Here is a 19,515-nt window from a genome sequence, read left to right on the forward strand (position 1 = left end):
ATCAAATATGTGAAGAAGGAAACAGTCATGGAAGGATGCTTAATTAACCCCCAGGGTCATGAACAACCACAACCCATCCCATGCTGAGCCTACCGAACAGACACCGTAAAACAGAGAAAAACGTGCTCAGAATAATGTGCTTCAGGCCACAGGGCAGCTACCCAGGAGAACACGCACCATGCAAGGCTGTTTACACTGTGTTTACACTGTGTTTACTCTGTCCACATGGTTGCACACAGTGTATACCCTGCCAACTACAGCACGCCGTCAGGGACAGAGCCACCTGCTCCCAAGCTCCTCTGAGGCCAGAGCAGACACCACAGGACAACTCCAGCAGTGATGGGTCACCACGACCAAACACAATCCCAGCGACCCGACCAACTGCTGCCCTCACAGGAGGTCTGTGACACTGCTGTGCTGTCGGCGTATTAACCGCACCGGCCCACGTGTGGCAAATCACAGACCCCAAGAAAAAGCCCCCCAGAAATAGTAAGCAGTGAGCCCTCAACTCTAGAGCTGAAGTACTGTCCAGGGACAGCAGGTGAATCAATTAATACATCTGACTGCAAGGACTGTATGTGGAGAATTACCTGTGAACAGGTGCCAGAACCACCTCTGTCTTCTGCTACACGGCTGACAGCTTGTTGTGAGCGAGGATGAGTAATGTCATCACACAGAAGGAGAACTGGCAGCGCTGGGGAGCCCTTGATTGGATGGCTTATCTAACAGAAACCCCAGGAGCAGCGTGCTGTTGTAGAAATGCCAGTGCCAAGGGCAGCGTTCACACCTCATCTTGTCAACAAGGCAAGGAGCGGGGCTCAGGTAGCGCCTTCAGCTCCAGTGCTACTCCTGTTCTCACACACAGTATTTGGTACACTTGTTGCTACTATTAATTGTAGTGATTACTTTGTATGCAAGAGCCTTTCTTATATATGCACATAGAGTGGTGTAACCAGCAAATGACATTGTCTTTAGGAACAGGTAGTTAGTTAACTGTGAGTCAAGGGGTGGAGAGCAGCCGTCCTAACCAAAAGACTATTGTACATCGAGGAGTTAGTGAGAGGAGAAAGTGCAGCCCTGTGCTGCACATTCCACCTGGTCACAGGACAAATTCAGCCAGATAATCCTAACTGGAGAACCTGCAGGTCACTGTGACAGACAACCTGCTGACAGACAGACAACCTGTGCTGCTGCTGGGGCACGCCCCGGGGAAAGGGCACCCCTGGCAATTCCTCATCTGCTCATCCCAGCAGGGAGACAGCACCGTGGAAGCTCAGCCCTGCTCGGCAAAGGGAGGAAGTTGCAATACTTGATTCTTTTTCTGTTCCCAGCGGGAGGCTCCTGCAAAGGAACCCTTGTCCCAAAGCTACTCCCAGAGGAGGCACTCGGTGCTGGCTTCCCACCCGCCCTGCGTGGCTGTGGTTGGCACCAGAGCCACCCTCCCTTCTGTTTGGTGTAGCTGTGCCGCAGCTGCTGCCGCCTGACAGACACACCCGGGGCTGGGATTACATTTCGATTATTATTGAAATACAAAAAGTGCAAACTGTGAAATACAAGATTGGTGCAGATTAGAGGGAAATAAACAACGTGAACTGTAAAAACCCCAGCCCTGCACCTGATGAACATCAACAGAAAAAGGCAGCAGGGGACACCAGCAACAAAACCAGATCACCCCATCACCCAGAGGATCAATGGTCCCTTTGCACTGGAGACAGCTTGGTCACAGCTCCAAGACAAGGCAGGAAAGAAGGCTGGAAGGTGGGCACAATGTACTGGCGTGGGCTGGCCTGGGTTCAGGCCTCCACATCCTCAAAGAGCTCCTTCTGGTGGTCCAGTAGGAACTTGGTAAAGGTATTGATGGGGTTGATGGCTTTTAGGGTGATGGCTACATCTTTGGCCCACAGCAGATTTGGGCCAAACACAACAGCCAGGTTGGTGTTTGTCATCTTGTTTCTGTCACTGTGAGCAGAGACCTATATGGGAAGGAAAGAGAACACTGTGAATCCCACACAACAACACAGCAGCTGCCCTCTACCCTCCCCACCAAAGCCAGAGCTGGCAGATACCCCACAAGGAAATGGGTCGAGAGAACCTGAAGGCCCAAGGCTAGAAGGTGGCGGGGGAACCACACATGGCATCCAGCATTCAGGAGGTAAGGAACAGTATCTTGCTATTTTCCACTATGGTGTAACCAGATCACTACTAAAAATAAAATGGTCTTTCTTCTTGCTAGAATATAGTCTTGCAGTGGCTTCCCCAGCACCAGAAAGTTCTGTAGAGCAGATCCCAGACTCCTCTTCTAGTCTAACCTTCTAATTTGCATTTGTACCTCCACCCTGGGGAGCTTTCAGCCTCCCTGGCACAGACCACATAGCCTTAATGTCCATCTGCACTTCTCTGCATTATGAGAAGCAACTGCTTAGGCTAGTTCACCATGATCATTCTTGGGCCTGTATAACAAGAACATAGAGAAGGGCAACTTCCTAGCTTAAGACTCGTTTCCTCCCAAAGGAAAAAGAGGGAGCAGACAGCCAAAAAGCTGATGCAAGACACTAGCAACGGAACCAGTGGGAGTACGACTGCCCACCTTTAGAGCAGCTCACCTGCACCAGAAATGCTGTCAGCAAACTGAGCACTTGGTAGTTTTCTTCTGGCAGAGTCTGGAGTGTTTTGCGAACAACATCCACTTGATTCACCTCCTCCACACCTGAAAATCAAGAGAGACCGGACAAGCAGGTCCATGAAGAATCCTCAGCACCAACCCTGACGAAAGCCCTGCTTGCAGTCACAGGGCATCCCTTGCAGGACTGCCCTCTCCTGAAGGGAGTGCCACATTTAAGGGAACAACGTGCTTTTGTTACAACTCACTCTGGAAGTTGACAACATGGCTGTAAAGGCCAAAAGTTAGGAGGGGCTCAGGCAGCTCCCTTAAGAAGGTCTTGAGAATCACAGCAGGGAGGTGGACATCTTCATACTGCTGGAAATCTACAGGCACACCTGAGAAAGTAGAGCAGAGACTCAGTGCTCACTGGCCAAAGCAGAACCTCCTCCACACAAAGAACTGGGCATGGTGGGCAGAGCCCAGAACTAGGGAAAACTATTTTAAAGAACACAGTGAGGGTACTAAAGTACCCCACCTTCTCACAGAGAGGAAAAATGTGTCCCAAAAGCATCTGAAAAGCACTACTGAATCCAACACTACATCTTCAGAAGTCATCAAATGAAACAGATGACCAAGTTGCTTCCTGGCCATCTTCAGAGCATACAGTATAACCAGGCTAAGATGGTATATTAGGGGATGTAAACACCAAGGAAATTTTCAGGGAGGATAAGGGCAGGAAGGGGAACACGAGTGGGAAGGAAGATGCTTTCCACATAGCAGAAGTATCAGATGCCATAGGGCCTTACCTAGAGGCCTATCAGAGAAGGAGGATCCATGATGGACTAGTTCCAACACAGTTCCAGTCAGACAGTAGAAATGAGGGAATGACAGGGGCTCTGCTGAGGATGGGCACTTACCCATGTTGTATTTTTGCTGGACCTCCCTGACAACCTGTGTATTTGCTGATCTCCGGAAAATCCCCTCCGTAGCAAGAGCTGCGAAGTGAGAGCAGAGAGAGGAGAGAGATCACCCACATGACAGCCCCTAGAAATGCTGGTCTTCTTCATAACTGCATTGCTGCTGGGCTCTCAGACAGTATGAACGAGTCCCTTGTTGACAAAGCCCCTTTGTATGGCAATTCTTTCTGCTTCCACCACCAAGTAAATTGATACCAGAAGCTACTCTTATACAAACGGGAGTATGGACAACTGGAAGAAAGAGGTCTCCTAGGCCTTGCACAATCTCTCCTGAAGGCTAACTCATCTAGGTCAGGCCTTTACACCTTATTCTGGACTGCTGTTCTTCTGTATCTTACCACACTCTGGATGGGACCTTGGGTGGAAAAGCCACTGAAATGGAATTCAGAGGGGCTGCAGCTTCCCCTGAGCACTTACCATGCTCCTGCAAATGAGCAATGGTGTCTCTAACCACCAGAGGAACAGGAGACTGATCAGGGCTCTTCTCCCTGAGACTGCAGGAAGAGACAAAAGGTTACAAGTGAGTGGTGCACCCTGCCCTGCATGCAGCCCCTGAGTCTTCAAGTTGCACACACAAGCTCTGCCACAAAGGATCTGGCTATCTCAGGCCCTGGTTCACTCATTATTCCAGCCTTCTCTCTTCTTCACCCATCATGCTATTTCCATCACTGGAGGAAGTAAAAGCTCATTAATACACCACTGGAATATTTGTCCTCTGTAAAAATCATACTCTATAGATGCCAGGGCAAAGGGGTTCACAGAAGGCAAGGCTGCTGTGAATCAGGTGAAAAGGGTTACGCTTCCTTTTTCCTCCTCCACAGAAGCAAGAGCAGAAAGAAGCTGACATGGGAGAAATAAATATGGGATAAGTTTACCCACTCCCATCCTGTAACACAAAATATGTATCACCCCAGTGGCTGGCAGGGAAGACCTAGTAATGCCAAGGTGTTTGCTGCCGCCCTCACATGCGACTGTCTGACCCCTTCATAGCCCAGCACTAGCTGTTACCCCTCTCAGGCTGCTAATGAGCTCAGGCACACAGCACCACGGGCTCACATTCGGTAATGCCGTGTGGAAGCTGGGAAATGTTTTCCCAGATTGCTTTGGAGAATCTGTTTGGCCACTCAGGACTGGCTCCTCCTCATCCCCTTGGGAAGCAAATTACACTGGAAGATAAAAATACCTTCCCCACTTAGCCAGTATGGCCGTCCCTCGCCAGTGTCTGTGTGTGCCTGTGTCATCCCACAGGAATGGGGAGCGGGAATCGGTACAAGGGTGAGCAAAACTGATTTTAAAATAGAACTTACGACATGGACAAAACTCAGATCTGCAGCACTACCCCATCAAATTAGCAGAGTCCTACAGATACCTCGATCGGCCTCCTACAGACTTCCTTTGCTTACGGGGCGTTTCTAGTGCCATAAAGCTGTCCCTACGGCCCTTATTTTGCTCCTCCCTTAGTGATTCTTAGCTGCGGAAACAATTTCACCCAAACTTAGATACAATCTGGCTGGGGAATTAAGAGGGTGGAACTCACTGAGTTAGTCAGGATTGGGATATGAGCTCAGAGTTCCTCAGAAAAGTGATTAAAGCTTTGTAGGAATTCTGAACTGCAGGGAATTTTACAGCCACTTTTGCTGCTGTCCAGTTATAAACACACTGATCTCGTACCAAGCAAGTCAGGGTAAAGGAAACACAATCCAGAGATACTCACTGCTGGAGAGAGACTCCAAACTGCTGGTTTGGCAGTGGTGGACGTGGGGGTGTTGGCTTCTGGGGCACTTGGGAAGGCTTCTGCAGGGATCTCAGATATTCATCGTATCTGTGGCAAAACACAGTCTAGTAAAAAGCCACTCCACCTCCCAGAAAGAGCGTGAGCCCAACACTGCATGAGACTTGCTGCACACACACTGGTAATAGCTCCAGCCTAACATGGTTGTTCCACCTATACAAAAACAAGACGGGCAGCTCTGGAGCATGGGGGCAACGAGAACGAACATCTGGCTGCCAGAAAAAAACAGGGAGAAGGGAATCTCTATCCAGAATCGGGAACTGGCATAGCTGAGGATGACTAGACAGCGTGGGCAGGAGGCCAGGACAGCACCACTTGTGATGAGACAGTTGCATGTGTGTGTGAGGGACAGGGAATTGAGCTGGTAGGACCAAGACCCAGAGACAAGCTGAACTGTGCAGACTGATCCCAAGATGCAGTGTATGTGCAGCACGAGCTCCAGGTCAGGGTGAAGGTCAGCAGTTTGCAGAAAGCCCTTAAAGGCACGAGTGAAAGAGGCAGCATGGGTGTTCTACTGTGTGTGGATTTTTAACTCAAGGGCAAAGCAGAACAATGGGGCCAAGGACAGACAGGAAGGAGCATGGACAGAAACAGTATCTTTTAAGGCAATTTGTCGGTACTCCCTCCAAAACCACTGCCTGAGTGGAACAGTATCTTCCTCCACTTGCCATTCCTCCAGAAAAGTCCCCTCTGACAGAACCCTAAGCAAATGGGAGACAGGCAGCATCCTCACTTCAGCACTTGGCTTGGGATCCCCAATTGTTCCAGCTTCACGTACTCCTCCAGCTCACTAAGGAAGTTCACATAAAAAATCTTTCGTCCAAACTTAAAGCTGAAAAACAAGAGAAAAGTAGGTACATGAGGGAGCAGGAAATCCTGTATCAGAACAGACACAGCAGGCAAGGAGAGCAGGGGTCTGCAAGAGACATCAGTGGTGCAAAGAGGCAGCTATGGCTGAGCAGCAGAGATGTCACCCACATAGCTCCCCAGCTCCGTATATTTTGTCTGGAGACGCCAAGAGTTTCCAAGTCAAATCAGAAGCCCCAGCAGCACCAGGCTCCCTAAAACGCTGGATTTCTCCAACAGTCAGGAGTAGGCCAGAGAAAGTTCTGTGTTCAATTAGTTCACAGAATTAGGATTTCAGCATCAACACAATGAATTAAATAGAATTTGGAGCGATGCTCTCACTCCCTTTTTTATTATTAGCAGAGCCTGCAACACTTTGCTTCTACTTGGCTGGATAGAAAGGAAGCAGCACAGAGCTGCAAACTCTGTAGGTTCCCAAAGCAGTACTTCTTGTGTCTGGATACTTCTGAGCTCAGAAACAGAAGGACGTAGCATAGGATGAGACGCTCCAGGGCAGGCACGGCTGGCAACCTGGGCTCATCTTGTACCCCTCTATGCCCCACAGAGTGAGGATGTGGGGGAGCCTCCTATAGCGCTTCCTACCTGATCAGGGGCTTGAAGAGAATCAGAAGGGTCTTGATGAACATGGTTGGGTGCACAATATACAAGGCTTTGATGTTCTTCTTGTACCTGCCAAGAGGAGCTAAGTAAGAATTAACTGCACTTTAGGCAGAGGAACCAAGATTAAGGAACATGTGCTCCGTTCTTTTCGCACTGATCCTCACTGCTCCCCAGCACCCACGGCCTCTACTCTCCCATGCTTTACACCTGTGCCAGGCCACTCAGCAGCCTAAGGGCACGCTCTGCTGTACTCCAAGATTCACCAGGAAGCAGTGAGCAGCCTCACCAGTAGGCAACAATTAAACCACGGGGCTGACACGCTTGCACTGGGTCCCAATTTTGGTGCTTGCCTGTTGGCCTAAAGGATGTAACTAGAGAAGAAGATCTGCCTACACTGAACAACCCACCTCCATAAGCAGCAGACAAAAGCGACAGTAAATCACGATACTGAGCCACACGGTGGACCTGGGGAAGGTCTTCTAGGTTAGGCTGCACAACAGCAAGTCGTATCTTTGCTTGCTGCAGCCTTACTCACTTGCGATCAAACTCCCTGTAGGCATCCCGCAGCCAGCTCAGGGATGGCTTGTTCTCACTGGTCAGGCCATGGTGCAGGTACACCAACGTGTAATCACTTTCCACATACTGGTCCAGAGTGAATTTCAGGTACCTGAGAAGAGACAGCTGCAAAAATCACTTCACCCTCTGCCACAGAAAGATGCTTCCTCCCTTTGGACCTCATATTTCTGTGCCGTAACAGAGGATTTGCATCCCCAGCAGTGGAGGTAAGCGTTCTGGGAGGATGTGTCCAGTGAAAGAAGCTACTGCAGATAGATCTGACCCCAGACATCCAACCTTTGAGAATTACATCAGGCTCAAGAAGTTAACAGCAGCCTCCTAAGGCACTACTCACCCTAGCAGTTTCACGTGATCAAGTTGATGACTTGGGGGCATCCGGCAGGCACTGAACAAAATGACTTTCCTTCCGTATTTGTCATCACCTGCAGATGAGATCCAGAGATTACGGGGAGCTGAAGGACTACCTTGTGGGCTTGGCAGCAATGGGCAAACAGAGAATGGGAAAGGCAGAGGTTTGGGTTGCCACAGCTGCCAGCAAAGCTAAACCTGATTTTCAGCAGTTACCATGGGCCTGGTATGGAAGCAGAAACCTGAACACCAAGGAACTGGCAATCAATGATGTAAAGGAACAAAGTCCACGCTCCAACCATGAAAGGAAGAAGCGGTTTGGAAGCCAGGATGCCTCGGGGCACGTAGGGATGGAGGCCTCAAGTACAGAGCTAAGCATTTACCACATGATTCCTGCAACGCTGCTCCTGGGCACCGCTCCTGATGCATGTGTGCCGAAGGAGGGACAGGGAAAACTGCCCCTCACAAGCACAATAACCACTTCTTCTGTCCTCCACACAGTCCCAGGCTAATTGCTTGTGGTCTGGGACATGTTTCTCACTTCACCTGAAGCTTAATCTTATACACAGAACAAAGTCATTCCATACTCTGGAAACAAAAAAATTCCTGGAAACAGGGCAGTCCCAGCAACACGCCAGAGATGAGAAGCAAGCATGATCACATGCCTCTTCTACAGATGGGACCACATAGAACTGCTGGATTCTCCAGGGGGATTGCAGAACAAGGTGTTCACCACTTCCTAGATTTCCCATCCACAGAGAGATTTTTCCAACCTGAGCTGGAAGGAGCTGCAAAGTGCAGCACAACAATGCATTCTATGTAAAAACTTGGCAGAAAACAGTCCCCATCACACAAATAACCCATAAAGTCACCTTCATCCTGGGGAGGACACTCCCAAAAACATCAGGCTTCAGAGACAGCGTGCTAAGAATCCCCAAAAGCAAGTCTTCATACATCAGTACAGTTCTGCCAGCAGAGATCTCAGCCCCATGAACAGAACCCAAGCAGATGAGCATGGACAAGCTTCGCAGACATGCTGGGGGAACTGCGAGATTTAGGTAAGAACCAGGTACAATCTTTCAGACATACGGATTTTGAGGGGAACGTCTGGTTCTCTACCAGACATGACACCCAATCCATTTCCATAAGGACTACTTGCTTTTTAGCACCAGTGGTGATGAAATGGTTCCTTTAGTGCGAAGGGTTAAAGGCTTCCCATCTTGGTACTCACCCTGCTCAGAGCATTATGTTTTCTTGTCAAGCAGGGGAAGCGCAGAGCAGTGGGAAGGGGCCACCGAGGTTACACTCAACAATACCCTCCCCTTCCCCTGCAGCACAACCATCCCATGCAGAGCACAGCTCCGAAAAGCAGCAAGGATTGCTACTTATGCAGGACAGCCCTGCAATACATCATTCCTTTTCCCCACACTGGTCCACAATATTCAGAGCATGAAGCCATCTTCCCTTTGCAGGGTCTCTGGCCCTCAGATACACTGGCCCTCTGGCTACACTTGTCATGCAGCAACCGAGATCTCAAACTGAATCCCAGAGCAGCAAGGCTGAGGCTCCTGGGATCCTTGCCCTCTAGTAACATACAACTACTTGGTGCTGCAAATGGCAGCCAGAGAACTCACACACACCAGCCAGGACATTAAGATGCCACTAACCCCCTTTCACCCCCATCCTGCCCAGAACAGATTCTCTTGCTACTTGTTCACTTATATTTTTCCCCCAGAAGTCCCATTTCCAAGTCACTCACCAGACAACACGAGAGACAGAATTTACTGATGTGCACAAGCCAGAACCTCTAGGAAAGCTAGGGACACCGAGGCAGCGCTAGGTACAGACCAGGAAAGGGGTGGCATAGGCCATCACACTGACATACACATGCGGAGGAGGTAAGGGGCAAGTAGGAAAGACGCATGACCCAGAATGCAGGACTAGGAGAGCGTGATGCAAGGCTCATCTGGAACAACCAGATACAGTCACAGCCAGCCACGAGACCAACATCACATTGCAAAGCCCACGGTAGCCCACTCTCTGCCTAGCCCAGAGTTTCTTGGTAGCTTGCTATGAGCTTTGAGGCTGGGTCAAGTGTGCACAAGCTGTCTGTAAAAGAAAGGTGCAGGCTACAAAGTCCTGAGCAGGGAATAGTCTTGAGGCACTCGTGTATCTCCATCTGGAAGACAAAGGGACCTGCCCTCACTGAACAGCAAGAAGATGGCAGCATCTGTTTTGTAGCAATGAAAGAGAATAGTCAGACTTTTGCAGATCACAGCTCTGTGCTAAAGCTGGAACAAGTGCTATCTTCAGTTAACTGAGAGGCTGCATTTCACATCAGAGTTGATGGTCTGAGGGCCAGAAGCAGATCACAATCTTGAACAAGGCAGGCCTTGCTTGTGAAGAACTGCGGTACGGCACCGTGTTCATGTGATGATGGGGGTGGCCACCCACCAGCTCAGGCTCCTGGGCACTGATGTCCAGAACTGCCAAGTGACAAGGCAGGAGCTACACAGCTTAAACACCTTCCTCTGGAACGACACGCGTGTCTAGACGCAAAGTCTAGAATCTCGCCCCTTGCATAATGCTGGTGAGCAGGTCTGGGATCACTGGCAAAGAAAAAACAGATAATCCGTGATTCTGCCATGGTATGTTTCCCCCATTGATAACTTCCAAGGCCAAGTACACCAAAAGATAATGTATAGGCCTCTGGATAACTGAAAAAGGAGTGGCCCATTTTACCTTCCAAATCAGAATGGATATATGCACGAGACCTACACAGGAACCAGCATGTCCATTAACTGAGTTCTGGATTGCACTCCAGTTTCATCACTCTGAGCTCGGCCTGTCAACAGAGACACTTTCAAAACATCCAACTGCCAATTTTTGTTTCCACCTGATATATATCAGATCAGCCTGGTTCCTCCTGACATGACAGAATTCAAAATTCAGTATCAAAGCTGAACAATCAGTTGTTCCACTTTATAAACAAGAACCTAAAGCCCATCCCATGCATTCCTAGCTGTGGGATGAGGCTGCCTGCAGGTGGCCTCTCTGCCTCCTACCACACAGATTCTTACCATGCTCAATCTCTTTCCAGATGCTCCCTCTCCAATCCTGTTTGCTTTCCTGTTTCCAATATTAATCTTATGTTTCTAGGTTTTCACCCCTTGTTTGCAACTGCAAACAGCTCAGGTCTTCACAGAATACAACTCTAAGCCAGGAAGCAATTGCTCAGCTTCCCAGGCTGTCTTCTACTTCTCCCAGATGAGGAATGCTCAACTGTTAACCAATGAAGAAGCAATTACTTACCATCAGTACTCACAGTGCACCCCAACAATGTGCATACCTTAGAAATTATTTGTATGTATGAACTTACAATCTACACTGGAATTAATCTACCTCCCTACAGGATGTAATTCACCTATTTACTTATTTTTAGCAACAGAGAGCAAGGAAGTAGCCAATATGCAAAGCTTCTCCAGTCAAGACAGCTGCTCACCTACGGAGGTATTAACCTCCAGCACTGATGGACCTGCTAATTTCTCCTGAGTACTGTGATGGTGCTTTTTACAGCCCAAACTCGGTTTTTCCTCACATCTGAAGAGGAACATTTCTGAGATGAGGGGCAAGAAACATCACTGCTGTGGTTCCAAGCCATCAGTGCAGCCCCAATACTTCTGAAAAGGCTGAAGTTTAAATACTGAGCTAAATGTTTCATGTGGCAACCTGCAGCATTGCAAACATACCAGAGCAGAAATTTCTATCGAGGCAGCAGTACTGTCCTGGGGCAGGACTCTTAAAAGAATCTGCACAGCCAACATGGAAAATACATGCTTGACTTGCAAATCCTGCTAGGTGTTTCTCCTGTGATAGATCCTTTAGCCTTTATGCCACGAGTGGAGCTGTCATACTACTCACTGGCAGCGTAACTGCAGCGCAGGGCCCACCTTGATGAACTATTCAAGCAGGGATACCCTGGTATGCTGATATGGAGAGGATGCAGACAGGTATCACCTGCCACCAAATGCTGGTACTACTGGTAAAGCAGCAAAGTTCACAGATGTCAGGGCCAAGGAGATGGGGGACGTTACTACTACGCTGGTTTCACAGAGCTTAGGATGTTTCTCAGAGCTACTGGCAGTAAAAAAAAACCCCAAAACAAACCTTGCTAATGTAATTTCTACCAAGCTTATGACACAGCCGGGCAGTGCTTCAGTACAGTAGATTTAAGTTGTTTGTTGAATTCCCAAGTGGATTTAGCCCCTCAGGAAAAGAAGGTACGGAGCTCAAAGCAGAAGTATTGTAATAAATGACATCTTCCCCCTAGACATTCCCTCTGCAGCTCTGACTGACACAAAATGTACTCTAGGGTCAGATTAAAGAATGCAAAATGGGAGGATGCCTGAGAGCGTGGCAAATGGGGGAGAAGAGCTCCCGTGAAGAGGCAGTGAGGGTCAGCATTTCCATGGACTGTGCAAAGGTCTCAGCCCGCTGCTGTTGGGAAACAGCAGGAAGGATTTCACACCCAAAGAAGCTTTCATCTACATTGAGAAATGTGAAAGGACCGGCAGCCAAACTCCCAAGGCTTGGGACTGAAGTCCAGGAAGTATTAACAAAGCCTCAGCAAGCACTGAGCAGTCTATCCCAGCTTCAGGCTACGATGAGAAACAAGTGACCAAAACACATCATCTCTGCAGCCAAACGGGGAAGAAACAGATGACAGTTGCTTTCTGCTGGAGAATGGATTCAGTTTAAGCACCTGCTGCTCAGCATGCGAGCGCAGCAGCCGTCACACCAAGGGAGGGTCAGGAAGCAATCCAAGGATGAACTTCCAAAGCACACATGACAGTGAGGTAAATCTGAGTTCAAATTGAACTGGTCCAAGCAGGCCACCACCACGGCAGAAGAGGAACAAGATTTACACTGAGACCCAAGAACCCCCAAAGTGCCCAAAGTAAAGCCCACGTGCCAAATTTGGCTGAGATGATTCTGCTGTGCCTAAGGCAGAGAGGTGCAGCCCTCGGATGGCAGTTTTGTGCAGCCTTTGGACTCCTGAAAAGTTGCCAGTGCAGCCTAAGGCTGAGCAAAGTTTGGGCTCCCTTGAGACAGTCCAGCTACAGGCCACAGTCATGCTAAAGGAATACCATGATCTACAGTACCAAATGTTAGTGCCACAAAAAATCTACCTACCTGGTTGGGCCCCATCAAGTGCACCCTGGTCTGGAGGAACAGAAACAAAGTTATAGCAAGCAAAGCTTTGCATGCTTTCCCAGAGAGTAATATTGAGTATATAGTCACAGAGTCCAGCTGGATCGCTGTTGGAACGATGCATTTAGTTGCCTTCTTGCAGCAGTCAAACTCCTTCTATTTCATCTCTCCCCCACGCTCCTCTCCAAAGCAGCCTTACCTAACAGCAGCCCACAATCCCCTGCTCCTCCTTGAATCTGCAACTAATTCTGGATAATCACAGTTAAATTTCTGACCCTTACTTTCCCTACACCACCAACATGGCAACTAGCACACTGCCACTCTTTAAAGGGCTAAATGCAATTAATTCTGAATGTCAAGGCCTTCTGAACAGCTTCAGAAGCATACAGAGAACAGCACCATACCATATGAATAACACATCCAGGGGACCGGTTTACAAGAAGCTAAATTTTCCAAATAACCTGAAAATGAGGACAATTTACATCTTGAACACACCTATAGCTTCTTTAATAAAAAGTTTAGTAGGTTTTAAATAATTATAATTTTAAAAAAATCAAAACCCCAACTGTCAAATAGAAGAAAATCAAAAGGTTTCTCTGGGCAAGGAAGGATCTACAAAAGCATTTTGCCAGCCCCCTTCCATCACAGTTACTCCTATTTACTCAACAGACCCACCTGGGCCTATCCAGACAGGAGCCTGGGCAGAACAAGCTGGAGAAAGAAACTCTCCATTCCTGTGATCCCAAGTGTCAAATCACAGTGCACAGCCTGGACTTGCTTTGGATAGGCCCAACTCTACAGAAGCCACCCATTGCTCTGTATCATCCAAATACTCTTCAAAAAGCAAAGAAAAACACAAAGGCCCCAGCAAACCAGAGCCAGAGACTACGTGCAAAAGCAGCAGAAGTGCAGGCCCCCTGTGTTGACAGAGCTAATAACAACACACCAGAGCAGAAGGGAGAAGGATCCATTTTACCAGAGGCCTTTGCTGAGCCCATTAGCCACCAAAGACAGACTGCAACACACTTCCCCAGTTTTGTCTGCAGCTTCTACCTTAGTCTGCTTAGTGAAATGACAGCTACTGGTGCTCCAAGACTGATTTTACCTCCCCGTATCAATCACCAACAGCCACAGCAAATCACCAGCACTAGTGACAGCTCTGGCACCTGCAGCCAAGAGCCAGCCACAATGCTTCTCAGGTTGGTTTGGTACCATTGAAAAAAAGATTCACTGCTGAAATTGCAGTTTCAATCTAGTAAGCACCCACTTCAGTGTTGTTGAGAGCTCTGGCCCTCCCTTATGGGGAGAAGAGGGAAGGGGGGAGGGGTATTCCTGGGAAAGCTTCCAGCACTGGGCAGCAGGTTTCCCAGAAAAACCAGCAGAAACACACTCTGATCTTCAATAAGGCTTTGAAGTCACCACTGCTACACCAACATCTAGCCTCCACAGTAGCAGAAAATTCATACATCAACCATATGGTAAGCCCCAGTTCTCTTATCCCAAAAGGAAGAAAGCTAGTTATTGTATAAGATGGGAATGCTGATGCACCTCACAGCTACAGGTTTGCATATTGATCACAAAGGCAAGAGCTGTGTTTTGGACTGGGCAGAAGAACAAGGAACATGTTGCCAGTGAGACTTCAAGAGACCCCCTCGTCCCCCACAGCCCCAGGTTTCCAGCAGGCACTGCTGTCTCTGGAAACCACCTTCAGACAACTACCAACTATCCACCACATTCAGCATCTGAGGAAATTCCAGGCCAAGGTTATGTCACACTAGCCTGCCTCAGCCCCCAGGGAAATGGAAGCGGCACCTGTGGCATGTAAGAGTTAGCAGGAGGATACAGAAACTCTCAAACTTCACAGAAATTCAGGGTAGTTCCTCAACAGCCTTCAAAGAGAAGCCTGTGCTTCCTCCAAATGCTATGTGATGCAAGCAAGGGAAAACCCTCCCGCTTTGCAGAAGTGGTTTGTGAAGTGAAATCAAGCTGCCTCTGCTCCAACTTCCAGCCACGTGCAAAGATGAATTTCCCTGCTGCAGTGCTCACACACAAGAAGCCCAAGTCATGAAAAGCACAGCCACACACAGACCTCTCCAGAGCCTGCGTGAAACACACCAAACCCACACACCTTCAGGCAGGTCTGAAAAGACAGGCAGGGCGTCATCGCCTCCCTTCCGAGAAGCACTGAATCCCAGAGCCAAGAGAAGGATCCCCAAAACCAAACCACACTGATTGGTAACATTGACATGGTAATCCCTCAGAGCTGCAGCCTGGATGCCTTTTGCCCCCATCTTCCTGGGACATGTCAGCTCCTTCCAGTGACAAAAAGCAGTGCCCCACAAACAGCCTCTTCCCAGAAGATCCCAGCCTCCAGGAGAGACAGGAGCATCGGGCTCAAAGGACAGCTTCCATGGAACATTTTTAAGTGGAAACCAAAACCAAACCAATTATTTTCCTAACAATTTCTGCCAAATGTTTTTCAGTATTTCCCCCCCCTCTTTAGGCCATATAGCTAGGATGTTCAAATCCAGTGTGCCTCAAACTGAATTAGAAATTAAAGTCAGCTAGAAAATGAGCATGCTAATTTTTCATCATCCAGACTGGGCATATAAGAAGTTACTGACACTGTGCATCCATCCTGCAAGAAGCAATTACTTCTCTGACCACCCAGGATAACCCTGGGATCGCGGAGTTCAGCGCAAGGATGGGAACTAGCCTTCTGGTTTTGTCTCAAAATAGTATCATCATCATCCCAGAATATATTTCAGGGAAGGGAGGCACAGGGTTAGCCATATGCTTTCTTCCCTGAAGACCAGGGAAGGGCACAGAAGAGAAAGCTCACCAATCAGCAGAAGGGATAAAGCTCCCCTTGATCTGCTGGGATTTGCCAATATTTACAGAACTGGGGTGGAGCTGTTTTGTTTCAGGCTCAGCGTGGCGAGCGTTCATTGCACACGAAGGTGCTGACAAGCACAACTTGTCGGTAGAGCCGCATTCAAACAGCTCCATTTTAATCCTCCAGTGAGATTCTCATTCTCCAGGCTACTTCTGGATAGGATTTTTTCAGATTTTCCCAGGCCATTTGCCTCCAACGCCAGTGCAGTGAACATTACCCTGGCTGATTCTATCAACAGTGAACATTATTAATTACTGACCAAGAAAACTGACAAAACAGCTTCACCCTGGAGCCCAGATTAAAACTTAGCCCCCCTTTAATCAAGGAGATGAGACGCCAGCAGGTCTCAGAACTATGTGGCAGCATACCCACTCTCTGGAGCTGTGCTACTAGCTCTTCCTTAGCCAAGAAAGGCATCGCAGCGCGGTCTCCGTGGGGACCCATCACGTGCTTTCAGATAAGCCAGCTACTGGTAAAATTGGCTGGGAGCAGCCAGCAACAGAAGCTTCTCTAAGCTGCTCCCCCGCTATGCAGAGGCATGACAGGGACAGAGAGCTCACTAGAAACACAAATTTAAACCACAAGGGAAGAGGTCTCTTTGAGAACACGGGCATGCCTCCCAGTCAGCCAACATACCACCCCAAAATCCTTTCAGGAAGTTCGATAATTCTTCATCTGCTATCGTAGACGTCGTGTCAAACAGCAGCATTCCAAGAGCCACCCAGACACACCTCCCCAGGAATTCACAGAGCTTGTGGGGAAAAAAATAAAAATCCTATTACCTCAGGACAGGAACCCTGCAGAAAGACTGGTGCTTACGTCAGGAAGTATATCCTTGGTTTGGGCTGACATTCCACTCTTATCAGCGTCTGGGATCTAAGCTCACTGCTAAGCACTTCTGTCTGTAGTGAGCCACTGGATCATTTAACTCACCAGCTCCCAGAGTCCAGAAACACCTTACCTCTGCCACTGGCATTCCAAGTGCCCTAGCTATTATCACTGACATGATGGAGTCCACACATCTGAGCCTTCCCAGGTTCAGCAGCAGGGACACCAAGGTACAGACCTCTAAAAACCCTAGTCCTGAAACTCCAGCCCCATGGAAAAGGTTAGAAATTCATTTGCAATTGAAAGTACCTGGGACAAATCTACCAGATGTAATGGCCCAAATGCCAAACACTTGGCCTCTCAAATTGAGCAGCCAGAGGCACACAGGAAACAAAGGACAACAAGGTTTTGACTTTGCCATTAGGGTTTTGTTCCCTAAAACATGTACCATGAAGGTTAGGAGAAGGAAAGCTTGTTCCAGAAGACAGCCCAGAAAAGAATGATGTCAGGAAAACTCTTAACCAAGGTAAGTGCCTGAGAATCTTCCCTCTGTGGCCAAACCCTGCTGCAGAACAACCCTGAATTAGAGGGACTCCAGGTTGTGCCTCTGCTTTGCTGCAAATTACACGTGGGGCAGGGACCAAGGTACAGAGAAACAGCAACAGGAGGGGTAGGAAGTGACTACAGATAATGAAGGAGGAAGCGTGAATCAGTCTCAACAGGTTCAAGAGAGACTTTTTTTTTAAGCAAGGAATTCAAGATAGACTGGGATCACCCTTCCTTCAGACTTACCACAGCAAGCTAAAAACTACTCCAAAAACTCTTGCTTATGGAAGTCCCAGCAGGTAACCACCGACTGTTAGTTAGAGCCAGTCTGAATGGTTGTGCCCCTGAAGGATCAGATCTTTCCTTGCCCTGGGCCACGGGCCTATTCCCCTCATTTCAGATTTGTGTAAGTGCTCTTTCTGAACAGGATGAAGCTCTGGCCATTCAGATAGGAGAGAGCTGCCAGGCCTACCTGGATTACTCAGTCAGTTGAGGACCTTGCAGCTGTACTGCATAATTAAGTCACTTCTGCGGTATTATCATGCAAAACCAACATCCTGTGCTCAGGATACAGCAAAAGCAACCAAGTCCCTCTAACAGCATAATTGAGAGGGCAGGAGCCAAGAAGGAATACAAGTTTAACGGCAGTCAGTGGAAAATCACACATATCACAAACATCCAAGAGGTCTGGTGTTCCTTCCTCAGTCCAGATCCAAAGGCATCACAGGAGAAAAGAGAAAGACCACTACCTGCTACTTCCACGATGTGGTGCCTGGCAATATCATAGTAGGGATCATTCCACTGCAGGTGAGTGACAGGCTCAGGGGAGCCTTTGGAGCCCTCTGCACAAAACACAAGAAACAAGCAATTAGATGAAAGGATCTGGAGCACCTTGGTGAGGGGTACAATAGAGATGGATGAGAAAATATGTTTCTTCAGTATAGGAGTGCCTAATGTATGCACCTGTCCACTTTGGAAACACACCTTTGAAATTGTGAGGGTGCAAGAGCAGCAATGACTTCAGAAGAGACCTGTCAAGGATGTGAGGGTGCACATGTGTCTCTCAGACTGTACACCCTCTCTCTCAAAAACAACTGTCCAGATATGTCACAAACATTCACAAAGCACAAAACATGTGTGCAGCACCACCTTTGTGGGGTTTTAGAGCAGAAGGATCTTAACATCATCCCTTGGTGGGTGGCCATCCTATGTGCCCTCGAGAATTTCCCTGACCTCTCTTGGCAGCAATCCATAGCACCGTATTTCAGAGCAACAACTCACATCTCCAGCCCCACCTCCCACGTGGAAGTTCAAGACCCTTCCACTCAGGAAGGCCAAACTATCCTGCAAGGGATCGTAGCAGAGGACACTCAAGGACTCACAGCACCAAAGTGCAGTCAGCCACAGGAATGAGAAGAGTCATCATCAGCTGGCTCTGAGCTTTTTAGTGCTGTTCAATCACAAGGCTAATTCGCTTGGGTGTGGTGCAAGATTAATGTGTCTATAAAGCTTTCAAACAGAGCTGAGGCTCTCTGTAGATATGGCCACAATGCTGCAAGAAAACAATTCCTTTCTGGCCAAAACCCAGACCCCAAACATGCAGGATACTTACCCGATTTGGGAAAATCAGGGGCTTCATCTGCAGGCCAGCTTTTATCGTCTATGGAGGCCAGTTTGAGCTGGCTGAGGGACTGGTTGGTATCATCCAAGTTGAGGTCATCCTGAAGCTCGGAGAGCGGGTCTGTAGCCATGGTCCCAAACACCGCAGTTTATTTTGCAGGGTCTAGAACAAGAACTGCAGATTGCTAGGTGAGACACAGAGATCACAAGCATGCCTCCCCAGAAAGGCTCTTCCTCTTCCCACACATTTTCCACAAATCCTCACTTATTTTTCCTTATCCAGACATCATACTTCCCCTCCCCCTTAACACAAGCAGGAACTCCTCCTCCTCCAAGCCAGGAGCACGGACATATCAGCATGTCACATCATTTCTTTCGTGCCAACTGCTATCCAAAGGCCATCAGGAGCCTGTACCAACCCTCTCAGCCAGTTTCTGCTTGACCACAGCTCTGTACAGAGAACTTCTGTCTCCTGAAACGGGAGCAGCAGCAAGATGTTGAGGAAGGCGACGGGCTACGCCAGCCCCTGCCTGATACACTCGCTGTACCAGCTCTGAAGCTCTGAGCTCCCCCTCCCTCCGAAGGGCTGGCACAAAGCCCAGCTGTTTCCACAGTTGGCCCAATGCTGGAAGCTTTCCCAGGAATCCCCCCC

General features: G+C 48.6%; 1 protein-coding gene across 1 annotated transcript; it reads right to left on the bottom strand.

Moving 5' to 3' along the window:
- Window positions 1-1,506: 1,506 nt before the first annotated feature.
- ARHGAP1 (Rho GTPase activating protein 1) lies at window positions 1,507-18,994 on the bottom strand (the record flags this gene model as incomplete). The annotated part of the gene is made up of 12 exons (XM_084263443.1): window positions 1,507-1,973; window positions 2,604-2,707; window positions 2,869-2,997; window positions 3,520-3,597; window positions 3,997-4,073; window positions 5,294-5,401; window positions 6,105-6,203; window positions 6,821-6,907; window positions 7,374-7,505; window positions 7,749-7,836; window positions 17,993-18,085; window positions 18,856-18,994. 12 exons carry the CDS (start codon window positions 18,992-18,994, stop codon window positions 1,794-1,796), a joined length of 1,314 nt encoding a protein of 437 aa, XP_084119569.1. The 3' UTR covers window positions 1,507-1,793.
- Between the last annotated feature and the right edge of the window lie 521 nt (window positions 18,995-19,515).

Source organism: Gallinula chloropus (genome assembly GCF_964237585.1).
Source record: "Gallinula chloropus genome assembly, chromosome: 4".
Classification (NCBI taxonomy): Eukaryota; Metazoa; Chordata; class Aves; order Gruiformes; family Rallidae; genus Gallinula; species Gallinula chloropus.